Genomic DNA, 22,058 nt, shown 5'->3' on the forward strand with positions numbered 1-22,058 from the left:
ATTATGTTTCCACAAATACAAATTGTATTTTGTGTACAACTATTGCTTATGCTTTCATAATTACAGTTTTATATTTTATACGCGACTATATTTATTAATCTTCACCATTATAACCTAGATCCATAGTGATGGAACATTTTTTTTCTTTAATTAATATGGTTTTTTCTCACATAATATAATAAATAGACCGTCGCACCAAATAAATATACTTTTTATGTGAATTGAGTGTAGCTTAACCGGTTAAACTTCTAGTTCTACCCTTGACACATGTATTTATATTTACGGTTAATTATTCATTCAATGATAGATAACATACCCGTCAGTAGTGAGCCGTCTATGGCGACTTTGTGAATCTTAAAATATATCGGTACAATCTTCGAAATTGCTCATAGGGATAGGGTGCGTATGTACACTTTCACAAGGATGAGCTGCGCGTATATGGGTGTTTGCATCTGTACTGTGTTTTTTTTAAAAAAAAACTTTTAATCAAGGGTTAATTAGATCCATGCCACTGCAAATGTGGCAAATCAAAAAAATGCCACACATATTCGCATTATCGGCTGGATGCCACTTCAAATTTTTAAAATTGAAACCATGCCACTCCCGTCCCTTTTTATGTCTCCTCTCAAACGCCGTCCCCGTTTCCGTCTCCCTCTTCGTTCTCCCTTCTTCTGCCCGGCGTCGAGCACGGCAAGGTCGGCGGCGGCGGCACAGCAAGGACGGTGGCGGCGGTGCCCGTCCATCTCGCCTCTCTCCCGCTGTCCATCTTCTCCTCCCTCCCGCCGTCCATCTCCATCACCGCGCTCCCGGCGCTCCTGGAGGTGTCCCTCGACGACCTCCCCCCCGACGCGTATCCTCACCGTCATCCGCCACGCGCTCCCTCCACTTCCCCGCGGGCGTCACCGTCTTCCTCTCCGACCTCCTCAGCCCGCGGGCGCTCACCGGTAGCCAGGCTTTAGAAGCGGCGGCAACGACGACAGCCCACCGCGACACAGCGGGCACCTCCTCAACCTTCACAACCACCTGCTCCCTGCGCCGCCCTCTTTCTCCTCCACCGCCGTCCAGACCACGGCACCACTGTGCTCCGCCTGGTCGGCGCGTCGTTGCCCCTGCCGTCGTCATCAATGAAGGAGGCGGCGCAAGGTCGTCATCAACGAAGGAGGCCACCGCCATCCTTGCTGTGCCGCCGTGTTCGACGCCGGGCGGAAGAAGGGAGAACGAAGAGGGAGACGGAAACAGGGACGACGTTTGAGAGGAGACAGAAAAAGAGACGTGAGTGCCATGGTTTCAATTTTAAAAATTTGCAGTGGCATCCAGCCGATAAAGCGAATATGTGTGGCATTTTTTTATTTGCCACATTTGCAGTGGCATGGATCCAATTAACCCTTTAATCAATGACTAATTAGAAAACAGTATCCCCATCTATAATATATAATAGGACTAGGATACAACTTGTATCCTCTGAGTGTATACTTAGTTGACACCTAATATTTGGTAACCATATATATCATTTTAAAAAGAAGAATTATAGTGTTTGCTCTACCACCCTTGATCACATCTAGGCGATGATGCTCTATAGGGATGATTTCAAGGGCGGATCCAAAAAATGTATAGAGGGAGGGTTTATCTCCTTTCTCCTCCAATCCCCCTGCTCTTCCTTCTCTCCCTCTTCTTCCCCCTCCCACCCCCCTTTCTTAATGGTGATCCAGCGGGATAGAGGGACTTGAGTCCTCCAGCACCCACGTTGGATCTGTTCCTGGGTAGTGTTTTGTCCGTCACCAAACATTGCTACATTACAGTTTTAACATATCACAGTGTGTTAGCTATATGTTTGCTTTATTGTCACACTTATGACATTGCAACTCGATTTTTAGGCTAGTTGTGCCACACAGAACGTACTTTTATGTTTTTTTTTCACAGTTTATCTAATTTCAGTTGTGGCAAGACGCCAACCAAACATCCAAGAAGAATTCACCACGTTTGTGCGGACATCAGGCACGGCGTCCTGAAAGGACGGCCTGAATTGTTCATCACCGGGAGGCAAGGACGATGATGCGGCTTGCTGGTAGGCATTGGTTGTGTGCCCCTGCTGTTGCCTGTTACTCCTCATAGCCTGTCGGTACTATTGCACTGGGCACTGGCTGCTAGTCTGCTACAGTGCGGCACGATCTCCTCCCCGATCTTAGCTACAGTAATTACCCATGAAACATTGATATCTCGTACAAGTCTGCCCCAAAACAGCCGGTTCATCATTATGGGTGCCTTTTCTGTCCATCCATGTTTAGAAGAGTCCTGCATATGAATCAATATCATCCCACTTCCAAAAACAAACACATGTTTTATAGTTATTTTATATATTTAAGAGCGGAGTGTATATTCGGTCCTAAGCTTGTATGGGTGTATCATCGAGACCCCTAAACATTTTCAAGTTTCTATATTGATCTTCGACATCATATAGGTCCAAACATGTTCCAATTTGCTTTGTACATTGACATGGCATGCAACAATATTTTCTACGTATTAGTGTGACCCACGTAACATTCATATAGGAAAAAAAACATATTTTCTTCTCTCTACCTTAAAATTTTTAAAAATGATTTTTTATTTTCTTTGTCTTTTCTCCTCTCTATCTAACATGAGAAAATATGTTTTTAAATTTTATTTTTATTTTAGTGGGTCCTACTAATACGTAGGCGCCACCGTGGCATGTCATGTCAACACTAAGGATATGTTTGGTAGCAAGTTTTCCCAACTCATCTTTCTCGTGTTCCGCGCGTACGCTTTTCAAACTGCTAAACAGTACATTTTTTACAAAAAGTTTTTATACGAAAGTTGCTTAGAAAAACTACATTGATCCATTTTTGAAGAAAAAATAGCTAATACTTAATTAATCGTGTGTTAATGGACCGCTCCGTTTTCCGTGCACAGAATACTTGTTCCCAACTAATCCTAATGAACACAGCCTAAGAGCGGGTTGATGCCCGTTTAGATCTATATGGCACTAAGACAAATTCAAAGACACGAACATGTGTTTTGAGAATTTGAGAATTTAGGGTTCTAGATAACACACCTGTACAAATTTAGAGCCCGCAAGTGTACTTAACTAAAATATATACACTCTTGTTCATATCAATATATCTATTAATTATTTTATTATAATTATAAAGACAACTCGAAAAGGAAACAACGTATTTGCTATGAAGGCTTGAAAATTACCATATTAATCGAAAAAAATCTAAGCCATCATTAGATCGTAGCGAGACATAAGTAGACACTATTATAACTACATAAAAACAAAAGAAAAAAAATGAACATTAAATTTAATCATACTTTCAATATCTAATTATACTTTTATATGTAAGAGTTGCATAACAAATTCAATTCAATAAATTTGTGCGCCGCAGTTTTTATTTAAGTTTCGCTCACGATTAGGCGGACCAGCGAGGGCGTGAAAAGCTACGAGAAGGAAAAAAAAAAGAGCTACTAGTAGTACTAATAAATCAAAGAGATGATGGCATAATTAAGCAGCGTGAGCTGTGACGTGAGCTGCTCTGAATCTCTGATTTTATCATAAACCACAATCCCGGGCCCACCCGTCATGGACCATCAAATAACCGATCTCCCTGGCCCATGGGCCCCGCCCTCCCAGCACGGCACAACCCCCCCTCCTCCCACGGCCAGCACAACTCCCCCATCGCCCATCGTACTCACCACCCTCACACCCCCCCCCCCCCCCGGGCCTCGCCTCCCCTCGCTCTAATCTTCTTCCCCTCAACCCGCTCCAAAATTCCCCCGCCTCCCACTCCAAAACCCAAAAAAATCCCGCGCGGCCGCGTGAAGCCGTGAATCTACTCCTCCCTTCCTCCGCGCCCGCGCGTCGCCATGAATCCGCAGGCGGAGGGCGATGCGGCGGCGGCGGCGGCGGTGCTGGGGGCGGACCCGGCGGGGCTGACGGCGCTGCTGGGGGACCTGACGTCGCCGGCGAACGAGGCGAGGTCGAGGGCGGAGGGGATGTTCCACGCGCTCAGGGCGTCCCACCCGGACGCGCTCGCGCTCCGCCTCGCGCACCTGCTGCTCTCCCCGGCGCACCCCTCCGCGCCCATGGCGGCCGTGCTCCTGCGCCGCCTCATCTCCCCGGGGTCGCAGGCGTTCGTCTACCCGGGGCTCTCCCCCGCCACGCAGTCCTCGCTCCGCGCGCTCCTCCTCTCCGCGGCGTCCGCGACGGGGCTCTCCAAGTCCATCTCGAAGAAGCTCTCCGACGCCGTCGCCGAGCTCGCGTCCTTCCTGCTGCCGTCCAACGCGTGGCCCGACCTCCTCACCTTCCTCTACAAGTCCATCGCCTCCCCATCCTCGCCTCCGGCGCTGCAGGAGTCGGCGCTCAACATCCTAGCCCGGCTGGCCTCCCATCTCGCCGCGGGCTTCCCCAACCTCCACGCCCTCCTCCTCTCCGCGCTCTCGCACCCGTCGTCCGCAGATGTCCGCGTCGCGGGGCTCAACGCCGCTATCAGCCTCATACAGTCTCTCCCCTCTGCCGCCGACCGTGACCAGTTTCAGGATCTCCTCCCAGCCATGATGCGCGCCCTCGCTGAATCGCTCAACTGTGGGAACGAGGGCTCTGCACAGGAGGCGCTTGAGATGATGATCGAGCTTGCAGGTGCAGAACCACGGTTTCTCCGCCGCCAGCTGCCTGACGTGGTTGGTTCTATGTTGCAAATTGCTGAAGCCCCTGGATTAGAGGATGGTACGCGACACCTTGCTGTCGAGTTTGTTGTTACCCTTGCTGAGGCAAGGGAGCGCGCGCCCGGGATGATGAGAAAGCTGCCACGGTATGTGGGCCGGCTATTTGCGGTGCTCATGACAATGCTGCTCGATGTCCAGGATGAACCTGCGTGGCATGCAGCGGTGTCGGAAGAAGAGGATGCTGGGGAGACTGGGAGCTATGTTTTCGCACAGGAATGTCTTGATCGGCTTGCGATTGCTGTTGGTGGGAATACGATTTTACCTGTGGCAGCTGAGTTGCTCCCATCATTTTTTGCTTCTGAAGAGTGGAAGAGACGACATGCGGCACTGGTTACGATAGCGCAGATTGCAGAGGGCTGTGCTAGAGTAATGATTAAGAATCTGGAGCAGGTAGTTGGTATGGTGCTGAATTCCTTCCGGGATCCTTATCCTCGGGTGAGATGGGCAGCTATCAATGCAATTGGGCAGCTTTCGACGGACCTGGGGCCTGAGTTGCAAAATAAACTGCACCATGTTGTCCTGCCTGCATTGGCTTCATCCATGGATGATTTCCAGAACCCGCGCGTACAGGCAAGTTATTATTGAGGATTTACACTTAAGTCATCTGCTGCACTTCTTTCAATATTCGTTATCGTATTTTATAGTGTAAACTATAAAGCATTGGTGGCCCTGTAACCCACAAGTATCAGGCTCAGAGGAACTTGGAAGTTAAAAAGATATTATCTTGACATATATGCATTCTAAGGAATGAGTAGAAATTGCTGGAAACTAAAAATTATATTTAAAGAGAAGTTCGTAGACTGATTAAGGTCTAATGCTCAAAGCTGTCGTACTTTTAATAGAATAGTACATGGAAATTTTCTCAATTATATTACATATGTATCAGTAAGGAATGGGTCTATTTAACCCCTCAACTATCGTGTTGGTCTAATTTCAACTCTCCAGTTATGCAAGTATGCAACCTTGTAAAACACAATTCTTGAATATCAATACCCAACAATCTACAACCCTCAACCTCACCCTAGTTGTTTGATGTTTGAAGTACCATACAATGTGAGTGATTATGCTAGCCTATGTGCACAGGTTATTGTCGTGATCAAGTTTCATGATGCAATGATTTAGAGAGGTTTGATGAGACTGCTATTAATGCCTAAATTGTTTGTAGTGTGTCCTCATCTGAGATCACAACTGGTTACACGTTTTTTTAGTTAGTGGCCATTAGTTTGTGCCACTTGCTTTTTCTTTGACATATACTTACAATTGACTTGTCATTAATACCCATCAAGTTATCAGCTAGACATGCTCTAATCATTGTTTTATATTCCGAATGAGTTCAGGCACACGCAGCTTCTGCGATTCTAAACTTCAGCGAAAACTGCAGGCCTGATATTTTGACACCATACTTGGATGGGATAGTTGGGAAACTACTGTCATTGCTTCAGGTAATCCTTGCATTTGATCATGGAGCCTTCATTTTGTGCAGCATAAACATGAACCTTTTCGGAAATTTTGTTTGTTTTCTGATAGACTGGAAACCAAATGGTGCAAGAAGGTGCTTTAACTGCTTTAGCATCAGCTGCAGATTCTTCTCAGGTACAAGAGGAAATATTTTTGAAGGTTTTCGGGCCAGCATTCTTGCTCAAAGTTTTGCAATCTTATTGTTTCAGGAACACTTCCAAAAATATTATGATGCAGTCATGCCATATCTCAAGTCTATACTCATGAATGCAACTGACAAATCAAATAGAATGTTGCGGGCCAAATCGATGGAATGCATTAGCTTAGTTGGTATGGCTGTTGGAAAGCAAAAATTTAAGGATGATGCTAAGCAGGTAATAATTTGCTAGTTGCTCTGATACATTGTAATACGTTTGAAGAAAATGTCAAAGCACACTGTATAAATGTTATTTATGACTTGTTCTGATTGTATTGCTGATGGGCTTATTTGAATGCTGTTTGCTGAATTCGTTGTTTCTTTGGCTAACATATTTCTCTTGCTAGGTGATGGAAGTTTTGATGACATTGCAAGGATCTCAGATGGAGGCTGATGACCCTATAACAAGTTACATGCTGCAAGTATGTTGTAGCTTAAATACTATTGCCATTTTATGCCATCACTAGTTTGCTTCAGTTTTGCTTATTCTAATTGCATTTTCTAGGCATGGGCGAGATTGTGTAAATGCCTTGGTCAGGACTTCTTACCATACATGAATGTTGTTATGCCTCCTCTGCTCCAGTCTGCTCAGCTTAAACCAGATGTGAGTGTCACATCTGCTGGGCCAGAAGATGAAAATGGTGAATCTGATGATGAGGGGTACGTTTTTGTTACGCTGGCAACTTACCATAATGTTGTCACATTCCCATGATAGAATATTGAAATTGATGAATTGTTATCATTGTAGGCATGATATTAGTTTGTTGCCCTGTTTCAAATTTGCATGTATTTGTCAGATCCATAACAGAGCATTTAATTTGAATGTTGATATCCTGTTGTTGTCTGATTCTATGATCTTATGATATCTGTAAAATTTTGTGTTTTACCTGGCTGCCTGCATAAAATGCAGTGTTGAGACTATTACGCTAGGAGACAAGAGAATTGGCATCCGAACCAGTCTGCTGGAGGAAAAAGCAACGGCATGTAATATGCTATGTTGTTATGCTGATGAGCTCAAGGAAGGGTTTTTCCCATGGATTGATCAGGTTATGTTACGATTTTTTGTGAACTCTATGTGTACACGCACGCGCCTATGTGAAGAGCTCCAGCTGAACCTTGAATCTGTACAGGTTGCAACTACTCTGGTTCCTCTCCTCAAATTCTATTTTCATGAAGAAGTTAGGAAGGCAGCCGTTTCAGGTCTGCAACTACCCTTTTCAGTGTATTCTCCATTATTTTTAGCATTTTTCTCAAAGTGACATTGTGTTATCTCCCTAGCAATGCCTGAGCTTCTACGTTCAGCGAAGTTGGCAATAGAGAAGAGCCAATCGCAAGGTCGGGATGAATCTTATCTTAAGCAACTGTCTGATTACATAGTTCCAGCTCTTGTAGAGGCTATACATAAAGTAAGCATAGCATGCTAACTGAAACTCCTTACTTTTCCTTAGTACTTGTTTTGTTGATCACTGTTGTTCTGTTTAAGCATGTTATTGAAAGTTTGAAACTTTATGCAGGAACCTGACACACAAATATGTGCAAGCATGCTGGAATCGCTGAATGAATCAATACAGGTCTTGTATTGCTGTACCCTAAGTTTTTGTGATATTACACTGAGCTTAATTTAGGTGATAAGCTTCATATAGCTTCAACTCTTGTTTGTGCAACCTATATGATTTTTAGTACTTAAAAACCTCTGTGAAATGTGCGACACTTATGGCTTAAACTATGCTCCATCCAATGGTAAAACACAAATAAATTGTGGTTTGAGGTACTACCTGGGTTTGAATGAATTTAGTATTAACTACTTTGTACTGTATTGCTAACAAAACTGACATGTTTACATTTATAGCATCGTGTTGATTGCCTCTTTCTGGAAAATCTGACCTTTAGTGATGAAATCTGTGACAAATAATTTTTATTTGCTCCTTTTTATTTCCATGCTGTATCCATGTTTACTCCATACAGGACACCATAATAATCTGAACTCTGTTTCTTCACTTAGTTATCTGGAACACTTCTTGAGGAAGGCCAGGTCAGATCTATAGTAGATGGAATTAAAGAAGTAATAACTGCGAGTGCTCTCAGAAGGAGAGAACGAACAGACAGGGCAAAAGCTGAAGATTTTGATTCAGAAGAAGAGGATCTACTCAGAGAAGAAAATGAACAGGAGGATGAAATCTTCGATCAAGTAAGCTATTGAAAACTAGACTGCTAATATTTCTGGAAAAAAATAGTATATTTAGATGTACCTGTTTATAATTTTTTTCCTGATACAAGAATTGACAAGTGTATGCAGTTCTGTGCACTACTGAAATTGAAAGATTTACACATGCTAATTAACTATTCCATTCAAATTTATAAGGCGAGCAGTTATTTCTACTTTCAAACTTTGCAAGTTATGATCAACAATTAGGTTTAGTGATCCAAATTGATGCAGCTACTCAAATGTATTTTGCTTTCACACGATCGTGATTTTCTAGTTAGTAAGAACATATTCAAATGAAATTTATGGTCAAAGTCCAATCTAGAAGACCATGCTAAGTTAAATCTTGCCTTGTAAAGTTGAACGCGGTAGTACCTTAGACACCAAAAGGAGCAAGCATGATTATTGTACTTCCAACTTAAACTGTAGACACAGCTGTGACTTCTACTTTCCAAGCTTTATTGGAAATAACTTATACAGATTTATCTTTTGTGATTTTCACAGATTGGTGATTGTTTGGGCACTCTTGTTAAGACGTTCAAGACTTATTTCCTTCCATTCTTTGATGAACTTTCCGTCTATTTGACACCTATGTTGGTAAGTGGATCCATCTGATTTGATTGGAACTTCTGTTTTCTTAGTGATAGAAGGGCAACATACTGAATGCTGAACTTTACACCAAAAGTGATTTTTCTAGCAATGTGAAACCTTGGACCCTATATCTTTTGGGGGTCATTTTCAGATATTCCCTTTACCCAGAATTTTTCTTGGCTTGCCATAGAAATCTTTTGCTTAAATGTTCCAAAGAGTAAACATAAAGCTACTAGAAACTATTCCAGTTCATTTTCAGATCTTGTAGCCTGTGATAAACATAGAACATCTTATTACAAAAAAAATACTCTGTCAAGGACAAAAAAGAACCTTCTGCGATTATAAGTATTTTTTTTGTTAATAATATTAGGCCAAGGACAAAACAGTAGAGGAACGAAGGATTGCCATATGCATTTTTGATGATGTTGCAGAGCACTGTCGCGAAGCAGCTGTCAGGTAACAGTTTAATGACCCTTTTAACCTTTTTATTGGATGAAATGATTCTTCTAACTTTTGATGAAACGTAATTTGTATGATCTGTGGTTCTCAGATATTATGATACATATCTTCCTTCTTTATTAGAAGCCTGCACAAGTGAAAATCCAGATATTAGACAGGTTTGAAATATTTTATGTTCTACTTGATGACTTGATGCATGAAGTTTCATGTTTCAACAGTATGCAATATTTCATTTATCAAGTTCTTTTATTTTTTTGAAAAAAACAATGAGAGTATGTGTTTCATGCTGCTTTCAGGCTGCAGTTTATGGTATTGGCATTTGCGCTGAGTTTGGTGGCTCTGCATTTAGGCCTCACACTGGTGGTATGTGTTGCATTTACGGTGAGCTAGGCTAGTTCATAGCTGAATATGTTTTGATGTTGTTAATTCATATCTGCAGAGGCCCTGTCCAGACTATACAATGTAATCAAACATCCCAATGCGTTGGACTTGGATAATGCGATGGCATATGACAATGCTGTTTCTGCTCTTGGGAAAATATGTCAGTTTCATCGTGATGGCATTGATGCATCTCAGGTGTCTTACAAGCCATATGAATTAATATACTTACTCTGAAGTGTATTCTTACTCATTTGAAATCATGGTGTTGCTACCTGTCCTGCTGATTAATTAAACTCTTGTCTACAGAGACAAAGAATACCAAGTTTCTTCAGTTGCCCTTGATAAATTTTGACATCAACGTCAATAACATAAAGCATGTAACAGCCTAAAGAGCCTCAGCCGCATACAGTATGCTACATGCAAAAACATTGAATGAACGGGTTGAAAGCCTTAAGTGACTGCTCAGTACTATTGAATTAATTTTCTACTAAAACATACAGTTAAATGACATGAGAACTCTTCTTTACTAGAGTAGTGTCCATTTTGGACTTACATTAGGTCTGCCAAGTCGTCGTAGATTTATTATACTATGTGTAGTATTTCCTTAACCATGCAATGCTTCTAAGTTCTAACCGTGTATCATTTTTTAAATATTAACAGGTTGTTCCTGCTTGGTTAAGTTGTTTGCCAATAAAAAATGACTTAATCGAGGCCAAGATAGTTCATGAACAACTCTGTACGATGCTTGAGAAGTAAGTAATGATCTCAGTATTTTTGTACAGTTACGCAGCTTGGCTTATATATGGTGTAGAAACATCAATCTTGTTCATTGCTTCCTTATTATAATGTTTATTTTTCATTTCATTGAAGATCTCATTTCAATTTTTGCAGGTCAGATAGGGAGCTTTTGGGTCATAACAACCAGTATCTTCCAAAGATTGTCTCTATTTTTGCGGAGGTACCTATTTATTTTTTTCCTTAATTTTTCCTTTTTTGTTCTGATTAACTATATAGAAAGAACTGCAACACAACTAGTTGCAGAGCAGTATTGGAATGTTTATGTTGAAATGGGGTTGAGTTGATTGTGTTTGGCTGGTCAGTTGGAATTCATCACCAACTGAGGCCATTAGGTTAACTACCTTTTGATCCTGAACTGGGTTGCTACAAGCTTAACATAGCTTTATAGGGGCTAAATAATTTTCAGTAGAGGAGTACATAGCACCAGGGTACTGCCAATTTAGATCTCAAACGAATATGAATAAACAAGACATTTTATGGCTTATCTGGTCTATAATGTAGCCCCCCCCCCCCCCCCACACACACACACACACAAAAAAAAAAGGAACATATTTCACCACTGATTTTTCACAATGCAATGTCTTTATCTTTAATTTAGATAATTTAAAAAGATAGCATTTGCTTGTCTCATGTACTGCTGTGTAGTATCGTTGGTAGAAGCCCCTGAAATAAGATATTTGGGAGACATTCCAAAATGGTGATTTGTTTTCTCTGAGTTTTGAGAAAGAAAGTAGTTATACTTTAATGAGAGTATGAGACTTAGGCGATTAACCACCATGGCTTTTAGAACATTGTTTGGTTTGTAACACCACATCTATTTCCTTATGGATGCAGATATTATGTGCGGGTAAGGATCTGGCAACAGAACAAACTTTTAGTAAGATGGTTAATTTGCTAAGACAGCTTCAGACTACATTGCCTCCTTCAGTACTGGCGTCAACATGGTCTTCTTTGCAGCCGCAGCAACAGCTTGCCCTACAGTCTGTGTTGTCATCATAGCTGAACAGTAACCTCAGCAATGTTGAGCATGTGGCCTTCACATATTGCCTTCTTTTTTGGGTTTTCATGTGGTTTTGTGCTTGGGTTCCTGGAGTTTGTGCAGCATACAAATGCCCTGAGCTTTTGTATGAAGGGCATGGTTTGCATCAGAAGTGTATACTGTCACAGAACATCATGGATGTGTATGGGGCTGAGCAATCTCTGCTTCACAGCAAGTGAAGTTGTAAAGCAATATGTTCATTTTACTAGGAATTAGTTGGGTTGAAGAAAATGTAAATTAACAATTTTGATCGTTGATGTTTTGATATCATATTATTTCAAACCTCTCTGCGCACCTTATGTCCTTACCTATTGAATTTAGGTTGCTTGTCTGAGACTTGTGTAGAATGACCATCTTGCTGATTTGAGTTTGCTTTACTGACTTTTGAGAACATGTATGGCATTTGCATACTTCTACTGTCAAGTGCTCAAGCGGCATCTGTCCTTGATCACCCTGGTGCTAATCTTGGAGCGGGAGGTATGTCCTGATACCGCACAAGCTGTAGACTGTCGCTGTACTTGTGGTTTGATGCTGATTGCATCTATTCCTGCAGGTTGAAGTCGAACAGATTTGACAGCTCCATGGCGATTGTCGTCAGGGGAAGGTTGAGGTTAGATTCTGTGGGCCACTGGGAAAACCTCAAAAAGGAACCAGTATTTACTTTCTGAAAATAATATCTGCTGTGTCCCAGTTGAGCTTGGGGTGCTTGATTTCTAGGGTTGCATTGTTAGAACTTTCTGACTATTAATTGCTAAGACGAAATGAAAGCATCAGTTTTCTGAGAAATCGCGATTCCCCTTCTGCACGTAGGGCCTGTTTGGCACAGCTCCAGCTCTAGCTCCACCCCTCCTGGAGCTGGAGCTCAACCAAACAGTTTCAGCTCCACCAAAACTGGGAGTGGAGTTGGGTGGAGCTCTCTCACAAAATGTACTAGAGTTGTGGAGCTGGGTTTAGGCAGCTCCACAACTCCACTCCAGACTCAACTCCTGGAGTTATATTAAGGAGTTGGAGCTGTACCAAACAGGCCCGTAATTCCCTTGTTTACCCCTTTAGCTCTTTCTGGCTTAGGCCCTGTTCGAACGAGAGTTTCAGGCTCAAGCCAGTTAAAAAAGAAGAAATACCTTCTCAAAAGAAGAAGAATTACAGGCTTAAACAGTTTGTATTATCGGATATCTTGTATACATTCGACCCTCCGAGATCTGTTGTAAGATTTGTATCGTGGCACCTTCTCTCGCTCCAGCGAGCTTGTGCATCTGCGGCTACAACTGGCAACAAACCTGACGTGTTTTGGGGTGGGGAGGGAGAGTTCCTCGGGGTTTACACGGAAGCGGACCCGTGTTCAACGTATAAACTCTTATTAATTCAACCTCAAGATCTTGTGTTCAATTCTTAGCACGCTCATAATTTTTTCTTAGAGAGATTCTTCTTAAAAAAATGTTTGGAGGGATTTCTCTTCCTTCAAATCACGTTTTTCTTAACCCAAAAGTTGTTAATGCTAAGTGCAGATATTTCAGCGAACTATTGCAATCGTTAAAAGCTTAGAGAGATTCTTCTTAAAAAAAATGTTTGAAGGTACTTCTCTTCTTTCAAATCACCTTTTTTTAACCTCGAAAGTTGTTAATGCTAAGGCCTTGTTTAGTTTTCAACTTTTTCTTCAAACTTTTAACTTTTCCGTCACATTGAATTTTCATGCACACAAACTTTCAACTTTTCTGTCACATCGTTCCAATTTCTTTAAACTTCCAATTTTAGCGTGGAATGCAGATATTTCAGCGAACTATTGCAATCGTTAAAAACCCTAAAGATTTGGTAAGGGTAGCTTTTAGTCCAAGAAACTTCGTTTATACTCAATGCACAGAGATACCTCATCGTTTCGCCTACGATAAATTATACTCGTCGTTTCACCTACGATTGATTATAAATCATAACACTTATTAAGATCTTTAAAGAAATATAGATAAAACTTTTATATGTGTGTTATTAGGGGCTTAAAAACCGATGAATTACGTTGAAAAAGCTGGAAGAGCAAGGCTACCGATCGGTGGATGGAATCATGGAATCTTGTGATCGATGTCCAACAAGGCAACACCACCACTAATCATCATTCCAATTAACACAGTCCAAGCCTCCAAGGGCGACAGGATATAGTGGATAACTGAATACACAGTCCAGCAGCACACGCCTGTAATTTAATCACAGCGGCAATTGAGTAATTGACAGTCAAGGACGACTAGATGGTGTACCAATGTGCAATTTATAATCAGCGAGGAAGCACGCCAGCAGCACGCCTGTAATGATTTCCAATTACTAATGTGCAAAGTGCAATGGCAAATTGCTAACGGGCGTAAAGAGGAGACCACCATCAATTCCACCACACGCGGACAGGTTCCTCCATCGTCACGACGCGGCCACCAGCCGAAGCGTCTCCTCCGAGTTCTTGGAGTTCTGCTCCGCCAGGAGGGACTGCAGGTCGCTGCCGTTGGCCAGGCTGTTGAACTCCACCGACCTGGACGGGTCCGTCGGGTACTTCCTCTGGCAGAAGGTCATCAGCCTCTTCACGGACTGCAGGTACTTCCTGGTCGTCTCGTCGTTCATGATGTGCGCCACGCTGTTGGCGTAGATCTTCTCGCGCGCCGAGCGCTCGTGGATGCCCACCATCGTGACGCCGATCGGCCACGGCGAGTTGCCGATGGCGAGCTTGATGTAGTTGTCCACCGCCGCCAAGTAGTCCCGTCTCATGCAGCACCTCACCACCTCCAGCAATGATCCACGGACATCTTCGGGCAGGGTCTGTCATGGGATAATTGGATTCATCAAAATGTGGAAGGAATTAGCAAGGTGATTCAGAATTGTTCACACCCATTATATTTGGGTACATCAAGAAGGAAAAAGTTTGGATTAATGAGGCAACTGTAGGTGAAGAATAGTAGCAGCAAATAATTTTCTTGGATCATACTGCAGAGCAGGTCCTATGATGGCAAGCACTGGCAATTTTGAACAATTCAGCAAGCATTGGCAACGTTAAACAATCCATTTCAAGAAAAACTACCCATAATTCCAGTGGGAACACACTAGCATACAGAAAATAAGTTGCCACAAGTAACACAAAATAACCTTAGTGGTGATCACAGAGAGCACATTCTCTGACATTATCATCCGGAGGGAAGGTAGTAGGTTAATCCAGGGAAATCATGAAGGAATTATCGAACTTCCTAAAAGCATAATCTGCAACCTGATAATTGATTTGTTGTTTCAAGATTCAGAATGGCACCCTCCTATTTCAAAGGCAAAGAGAAAAATTAAGACAAATATATTCCTCTGTTACAGAGATTTATAACTCTCTTCTTTTTTTTTTTTTGCGGGGAACAGAGATTTATAACTCTGAAGTCTGAACACATCATGAGACACTTTGATAATAAGAAAGCGCAAAGGTTGGAACTTGAGAAGAATACATGTAATATCTGCTGTCTTGTTCGCCGGAATGTATGATGATTACCAGCTTCTGTCTGTCAACATCTTCATGCTACAAGGAACTAAGAAGAGAACACATTAAACAATATTTGCAACACACTCAAATCACTCAGTAGCATTACCACTTAGTTCATGCCTACAAAATTATAGCCGATATTGGAAACGAATTTTGCAATATCTACAATGTGCCACCAGTACAAAGGCAGTTTGGTGTTTCATCGAAACTGTTGCATGTCTTATGAAGTGCATTTTCAAAATGGAAGCTCACATAACCTATTTGGCTTCTTCACTATATCATGTGTTCTGTAAGGCTTGCATTTCCCCTTCCACAGTGAAGCATCCCAAGCTCCTAACATGTCCTTATGCAGCAAACATTGGTTGTAAAATTGTAATGCTTCATACTGTTCTTTTAGCACATCTTACAGACTCACTCCACTAACTTTGGGTTTTGAAAGCATCGGAGGCATTCAATAAATTCGATTACAGCACCAAAGAACATCAGATTCTTAAGTGTGTGCGTGAATTAATACTGTCACATACCTTCTTCTTGCACAGCTTGAACAGCGGCTCGAGATAGCGCGCGCACTGCTTGCAGGTGGCCACCGCAGCCTTCCCTTTCGCCGTCCGCCTCTCCGCCTCGGGCATCTCGTCCATCTCCTGGCTCCACTCGCTCATCAGCCTCTTGAAGAAGGTCATGATCTTGTCCTCGTCGCAGAGCTCCTCGAACGGCACCTCCTCCCTCGTCTCGCCCCCGCTCTCTGCAGTTGCAGCGCCAGCCTTGGGCTTCGCCGCCGCCGACGCCGACGCCGCAACGGCCTTCGCCCGCAGCGCCTGGATGTCGCGGAGGAAGTCGTTGGTCTGGCCCTCCCCGATCTCCGCCGCTTCGACGTCGGCGAGCGCCGCGGGGTCCTCGAGCACGGCGTGGAGGCGGCGGAGGCGCGCGGCGTCGTCCTCGCCGAAGAGCGTGGCCGGCTGGCGCAGCACGCGCAGGCGCCGGATGACCTCCTCCCTGGGGAGGAGCGGCGCGCCCTCCTTCTCCTCCCCGTCGCCGCGGTGCTCGGTCCGCGACGACTCGTCGCCGTCGGGAGCCCCCGGCGTGGTCGTGGAGCGCGACGCGGCGCGGTGGTGGGAGGAGGAGGACCGGAGCTGCTTCTGGAGGAGGAGCCGGCGCTCGGCCTCCCGGATCCGCTCCATCTCGCGGCGCTCGATCTCGGCGCGGCGGAGGAGCTTGCGGCCGCCGAAGTCGGCGTCGAGCAGCTGGCGCTTCCGCTGTAGCTCGCGCTTCAGGACGTCCATTGGCTCGCCGGAGTGGGGGTGGGTCGCGGTGGCGCACTCGCAGAGTGGGTTAGCTTTGCTTTGGATTTTGGAGAGGCGAATCGGAGGTTCCGCATGGCGGATCGGAGGATGGATGGATAGTTTTTGAGCATTCGTTTTTGGGAGATCGATGGGTTCTGGAAGCATCGAGCACGAAAGGTTTCTCGCGCGAACCTTCTCGAATCTCGATTTTCGGAGTTCGGATTGAGTGAAGAGTAAACCGGTAGGTGATTGGCCCAGTTTAACTTTAGGCCTGCTAAGTGCAAACTTAAGCGCAAAGCAAAGCCCATACAAACAGTGTTTTCTCCGTATTTGCCGTGTGGAAAATACTCTCTCCATCTATTTTTGATAGTCATATTTCATCTTAGCACACAGACCAAGGATAAATGATTCTACTTATCATCCATTTAAATATGCTACTAGTCATTCATCGTAAACAGGCGATTCATTAATATTTATATTTCTCGATGCCCATGTAGCCAATCTTGTGTGTAAGAATGAAGAGTCGCGCATTAAATCCAAGAAAGCCATTGATATGATAAGTTGTTGGATTGAAATATGCTAATCAAAAATAAATTTTTCAGATTTAGAAATATGAATATCAAAAGTAGATGGAGGGAGTACTTTGGTATACTAATTTAATCCCCTTTGATCTGCTGACTGGTTTACTACTTTCAGATCAGACTGCTGGGGAAAAAAATGCAAATGCTGAATAGGACTAGGAGTATTTCACTAGAATTACTACTACCGTAACAATCCCAATTCCGTAGACATTCACCCATTTCTTACCGTTAACTAAACGATTACGTAAAAGTTTTAAAAAATGATAAAATAAATTAATGGTAATATATTATTTTACGCACATGCAAATACGAATTGAACTTCTAACTGTAAAAAAATATATTAGTTAGAGTTCACTTTGTTATTTTTATTACAACTTGTAAAAGCTAGATTTAAATTTTTATGTTGTGAAGTGATATATTTCATATATAAATTTATCTTACCATTTTTTAAAAAAAGTTTATAATCATTAGAGTTTGCATAAAAGAAACAGAGTGGAGGTTCACCCGGAATCCATCTCCGATTCCCAGTCTGGTCAATCCGCCAGAAAATATCCTCCTGCCCTCGTTTCAGGGGCTGCAGCAGCAGAGGAGGCCGGAAGCAGAGAACGAACCGCACGGCGAGAAGGCGCGCAGGCTGCCGTCTGCCCGTCTGCCGAAACCGATCGCGAAAGCGAGCCAGCCAAGGTGCCGCAGTGCCGCCCCCTTCCCTTCTTTCGCCCGCAAGCACGCACGAGGAAAGGAACCAGCGGTGCACGCACACTGACCACCGCACAACACAGCGCCGCGTCCAGCGAGGAACACGAGCCGAACCGCCACGGCGACACACCAAAAAAAATTCCAATTCCCTCTCGTGATCCACGCCTCCCCCCAGCTCGTCTCCCGCTCTATTTAAACGCACCCCCCACCCCCAAACCCGCTCTCCCCTCCTTCTCCCCGCGTTACAATCAGCACACGCTCTCTGCTAGTCTGATCGCTCTCGCCATCGCACCTCTGTCTCGTCGAACAATGGCCTCCACCGCCGCCGCTTCCTCCCCTTTCGACTGCGTCCTCTTTGGTAACCACGTTTGTCTCTCGATTCTAGGCTCCTCTCATAGCGTGATCACTTTCAATTCTCCGTCTAAACTCTGCCTTTCCCGGGCTGTTTTTTTTTTCTTTCTTTCTTTTCTATGAAGACCTCGACGACACGCTGTACCCGGGAAGCGCGGGCATCGGGCTGGCGACGAAGCGCAACATCGACGAGTTCCTCATGGCACGGTGCGGCGTCACGGCGGAGCGGGCCGCCGCGCTCCGCGTCGAGCTCTTCCGCTCCTACGGCAGCTCGCTCGCCGGCCTCATCGTACGTCCAATTCCCAATCCCCCCACGCACGCACGCACGGCACACTCGAACAATCCAAATTCGCCTCTGTTTTCGTCCTCTGTTTCCGTTTCTAACTTTGGCTTTCGGATTTGGGTTTCCGCGCGGCAAAGGCTCTCGGCTATGACGTGCACCCGGATGAGTACCACAGGTCAGCACAACACATCACATCACTTACCTTTGCAGCTTTGCTTAACCAATTCGACAAGCCAATTAGTAATTATTAAGCGGCTAATTTTCTGTCTAATCCGAATGCTGACGCTGCTTGGTTGATCGATTATCGTCGCAGCTACGTGCACGGGAGGCTGCCCTACGACCGGATCGCCGCCGACCCGCAGCTCGCCGGCCTTCTGCGGAGCATCCCGCAGCGCAAAATTGTAAGCTCACGCATCCTCTTTTTTTCCTGTGAAATTCCTGTGGTTTTCCGGACTTAATTGGAGGCAGCTAATTCGTGTTCGTGTTTCAGCTGTTCACCAACTCTGATCGCGCGCACATGAGGAAGGCGCTGCAGCGGCTGAGCGTCGACGAGGGCTGCTTCGACGCCGTCGTGTGCTTCGAGACCATGAACCCTCACCTCTTCGGTGAGGCGCCGTGCGCCTCCGGCGATGACCGCCCCGGCGTGATCCTCAAACCGTCCCCCGATGCCATCGTCGCGGCTCTGCGCATCGCCGGCACCAATCCACACCGGACGGTAAGCCACCACACCCTGCTCGACATTTTTCAGTAGGATTTTTTGGAGCTTGTTGCAATGTAAATGTAGTTAACCATATGGGCAATTTTATCATTCTTAAAAATATACTGGGAAGTAACTCATTTTCTGGTGAAAAGTTTAGTATCTCCAGTCGATATAGGTAACTCGAAGTACCAAATTTTTTTTATCTAACCATGTACATTTAACAGCAGGTCTATCCTCTAATGATACCGTTAATTTACAAACCCAAAATGTATTAATCACTCTTCCATTTTTCTTATCACAACAAGGAAATAGAATGTCTATGGACCAAAGAGTGTATTATGCATCTTGGAAAGTGACATCGAGTGTAAACCCAAAAGGCTTAGAAAGTAACGAGTAGTAATAGGGTCTTTGTCAGCGTATCCTTTTCCATCGAAACAAACATATCGCACACATATGGTATATGTGATTTTACGTGCTTCGTTTGTGCTCTTGTCAATGATCACGAAGCTAGTAAATAACTCGTTCTTGCTCTGTCAGCTCTTCCTCGACGACAGCGAGAGGAACATCGCCGCAGGAAAAGCTCTTAGCCTCCGCACCGTCCTGGTAATTAACCACCACAACTTAATTGTGTGTTTCAGTTTTCTTCGTACCGCACTGTTGGTTTAAGCTACTATAACCAAGTGACAGTATTTTCCTTGTTTTGAAATCTGAATCTTTTTCTCCACTACCATAAAATCCTTACTAGCTCCAAACGGGACATAGATGTGTTCAAAACACAGTAAAATTAATTTCACCAAAAATTTACATGATTGGTAGATATCGATTCAATTCCTATAGTAATTATCGGGAAAAATACACAAAAATCAATGAGGCATATAAGTTGCTGTCTCTGCCTGTCCATTTGTCGATGGGTTGGTCGATCAGGTGGCCGGTGCACACAGCGTCCCTGCAGCTGATGCATCGCTGATGGTGTTGGCCTTGTCGGATTAGAAAAGCATATATCCCAATTTCTTCATTGCCGTGATGCCAAGAGTTTGGTTTATGCACTCAAACTGTGTGTGCATTATTGGTTAATCCTGCTTTTGCACATGGACGCTTAGTCACATAATTTAGTGCTCTCGCATTTGTGGCTGGCACCAAATTGGCCATGTCGTCGACACGGCTCTGGTCGGTGTGATTGATATATCTGGCATATATGATCCCCCATGATTGGTTGAACAAATTGCCTCTTGATACTACTTGAGCAGGGAAAATTTATAATTTTAAATATAGAGACTTTTTAAATATATGGTTTCGATGTGTTCTTTGCTGGATTCGGTTTCAACAACCAATTTCTAAAAAGAAAAATAGCACTTATATATAGTCCTTTCCTACTAGTACAACAAAAGCTAGTGAAAAATAATGGCAAAAAAACAGGAGACACACACAAAAAATCTCCTCTGCCAGTGTACAGCCGTTAACCCATCGCATCGATGAACAGTATCCATGACGTGCCAACGTTTGATAACAGGGGCCATAGCCCATTGAGACCCAACTAATTTGCATACTTTGCGGCTAAGTTTCCTGCATGAACACGAATTTACGTTAGCTAATTAATCTTCTCAATTAATATTCAGGTTGGCAAGAGGGTGAGGAGCAAGGAGGCCGACTACGCTCTTGAGAGCATCGGCAGCCTCCGGCGAGCCATCCCGGAGATTTGGGGCGGCGTCGCCGTCGCCGTCGCCGGCGAACAGCTCGACCACGGCGCCGCGGAGAAGACGAAGGGAATGAGGTCCGATCTGGACTCCATCATCCAGCCAACGTCAGTCCTGGCGTAATCGGTTCCTAATCCATTCGCACATAAACAAATCGCCACTAATAAAAGCAAGTACTGTCCATTAATTATCATGTAAATTATTCTGATTCCTGATGCTGAGTGCGTGTGCAGTGTATTTGTATATGGGCCTGGCTGACAAGGAAATATGCATGTGTATATCAGTTCTGATGATCAGCTTTTGTTTGCTGTAAAATGTAAATGGCACTATGAGCAAGGAATTTGTCTTTGATTGCTGTTTTTTTTTTGTTTGTGTGTGTGTGTGTGGCCACTGTACAAATTGAAGCATGCTATTTTTTCCCCTTAAAAAATCGTAGAGCTGCAATGAGTAGTCACCGTGCACAATAGCAGATGCAGCTGTCCCATACAAATGAAATGTTCTTGCATCCATCAAGGAGTAGATACCTTCTAAGATTATAGAAGTAATTATGCATTAGACAATTAACTGGACCACTGTTATGAAAAGAACCATTGATATGGAACGATTCGGTTCAAGTGGAACTTGGTTCGTTCAATTTTAAACTGGCTAGTTAAATATAGGAATCGAGGAACTTTCCCCACGTTTAAAACGAAATCTGTCTATTCGTCATTAGTCATTGCCATATGTAATACCTGTAGTATGTTCAGTCCTACTGTCCTACTCCCTCCGTCCTATAATAGGCGATGTTTTTGACTTTTTATTTGTAACGTTTGACCATTCGTTTTATTTGAAAAATTAGTATAAATATAAAAAAAAGATAAGTTATATCTAAAGTACTTTTGATAATAAAGCAAATGACAAACAAAATAAATAATAATTTCAAATTTTTTTAAATAAGACAAATGATCAAATATTGACAAATAAAAACTCAAAAAAAGACAAGTAATATGGGACGGAGGTAGTAGCAGCTAAATATTCGCCTTTACGACTCCGAGTCACTCCCTTGCTGCTTCTTGTGCAGCCAATTGCCAAATGGAAAGATGGGGAGACCCGTTTTTATATGTGCCTGGCCTTATCACCTA

The 22,058-nt window shown here is 43.7% G+C and overlaps 3 protein-coding genes across 4 annotated transcripts; 2 read left to right on the forward strand and 1 right to left on the reverse strand.

Annotated features, from left to right (window-relative positions):
- Window positions 1-3,753: 3,753 nt before the first annotated feature.
- Window positions 3,754-12,147, forward strand: LOC4333825 (uncharacterized). Of its 2 annotated transcripts, none has more exons than XR_010739859.1 (19): window positions 3,754-5,310; window positions 6,078-6,182; window positions 6,268-6,333; window positions 6,408-6,572; window positions 6,742-6,816; window positions 6,900-7,054; window positions 7,305-7,440; window positions 7,525-7,594; window positions 7,673-7,800; window positions 7,909-7,965; window positions 8,397-8,582; window positions 9,102-9,194; window positions 9,559-9,644; window positions 9,739-9,805; window positions 9,944-10,010; window positions 10,087-10,223; window positions 10,689-10,780; window positions 10,925-10,986; window positions 11,661-12,147. XR_010739859.1 is itself a non-coding variant. In XM_015776913.3 (19 exons), the coding sequence occupies exons 1-19, from the start codon at window positions 3,883-3,885 to the stop codon at window positions 11,823-11,825; spliced, it is 3,345 nt and encodes a 1,114-aa protein (XP_015632399.1). In that variant the 5' UTR covers window positions 3,754-3,882; the 3' UTR covers window positions 11,826-12,147. The 2 variants fall into 2 exon arrangements, 1 of the variants encoding a protein (XP_015632399.1); XM_015776913.3 differs by having other exon boundaries at window positions 10,920-10,986.
- Window positions 12,148-13,938: 1,791 nt separating this feature from the next.
- LOC4333826 (uncharacterized) lies at window positions 13,939-16,727 on the reverse strand. Its single transcript, XM_026023998.2, has 2 exons — window positions 15,877-16,727; window positions 13,939-14,655 (listed from the first exon to the last, which is right to left on the reverse strand). Exons 1-2 carry the CDS (start codon window positions 16,630-16,632, stop codon window positions 14,263-14,265), a joined length of 1,149 nt encoding a protein of 382 aa, XP_025879783.2. The 5' UTR covers window positions 16,633-16,727; the 3' UTR covers window positions 13,939-14,262.
- A 1,404-nt stretch (window positions 16,728-18,131) lies between these two features.
- Window positions 18,132-21,297, forward strand: LOC4333827 (uncharacterized protein C24B11.05). Its single transcript, XM_015777674.2, has 7 exons — window positions 18,132-18,267; window positions 18,386-18,549; window positions 18,681-18,718; window positions 18,857-18,944; window positions 19,034-19,258; window positions 19,781-19,846; window positions 20,860-21,297. The coding sequence occupies exons 1-7, from the start codon at window positions 18,219-18,221 to the stop codon at window positions 21,058-21,060; spliced, it is 831 nt and encodes a 276-aa protein (XP_015633160.1). The 5' UTR covers window positions 18,132-18,218; the 3' UTR covers window positions 21,061-21,297.
- The last annotated feature ends 761 nt before the right edge of the window (window positions 21,298-22,058 follow it).

This window comes from Oryza sativa, chromosome 3 (assembly GCF_034140825.1).
Source record: "Oryza sativa Japonica Group chromosome 3, ASM3414082v1".
NCBI lineage: Eukaryota > Viridiplantae > Streptophyta > Magnoliopsida > Poales > Poaceae > Oryza > Oryza sativa.

Bases quoted from the DNA above. Each gene is read 5' to 3' on its own strand.
- LOC4333825 (XM_015776913.3), top strand. From the start codon at position 3,883: ATGAATCCGCAGGCGGAGGGCGATGCGGCGGCGGCGGCGGCGGTGCTG. The intron at 7,966-8,396 runs GTCTTGTATTGC...TTCTTCACTTAG, and splicing joins CGCTGAATGAATCAATACAG to TTATCTGGAACACTTCTTGA. The intron at 9,645-9,738 runs GTAACAGTTTAA...TGTGGTTCTCAG, and splicing joins TGTCGCGAAGCAGCTGTCAG to ATATTATGATACATATCTTC.
- LOC4333826 (XM_026023998.2), bottom strand. From the start codon at position 16,632: ATGGACGTCCTGAAGCGCGAGCTACAGCGGAAGCGCCAGCTGCTCGAC. The intron at 14,656-15,876 runs GTATGTGACAGT...ATCCCATGACAG, and splicing joins TCAAGCTGTGCAAGAAGAAG to ACCCTGCCCGAAGATGTCCG.
- LOC4333827 (XM_015777674.2), top strand. From the start codon at position 18,219: ATGGCCTCCACCGCCGCCGCTTCCTCCCCTTTCGACTGCGTCCTCTTT. The intron at 18,945-19,033 runs GTAAGCTCACGC...TTCGTGTTTCAG, and splicing joins GCATCCCGCAGCGCAAAATT to CTGTTCACCAACTCTGATCG. The intron at 19,259-19,780 runs GTAAGCCACCAC...TTGCTCTGTCAG, and splicing joins GCACCAATCCACACCGGACG to CTCTTCCTCGACGACAGCGA.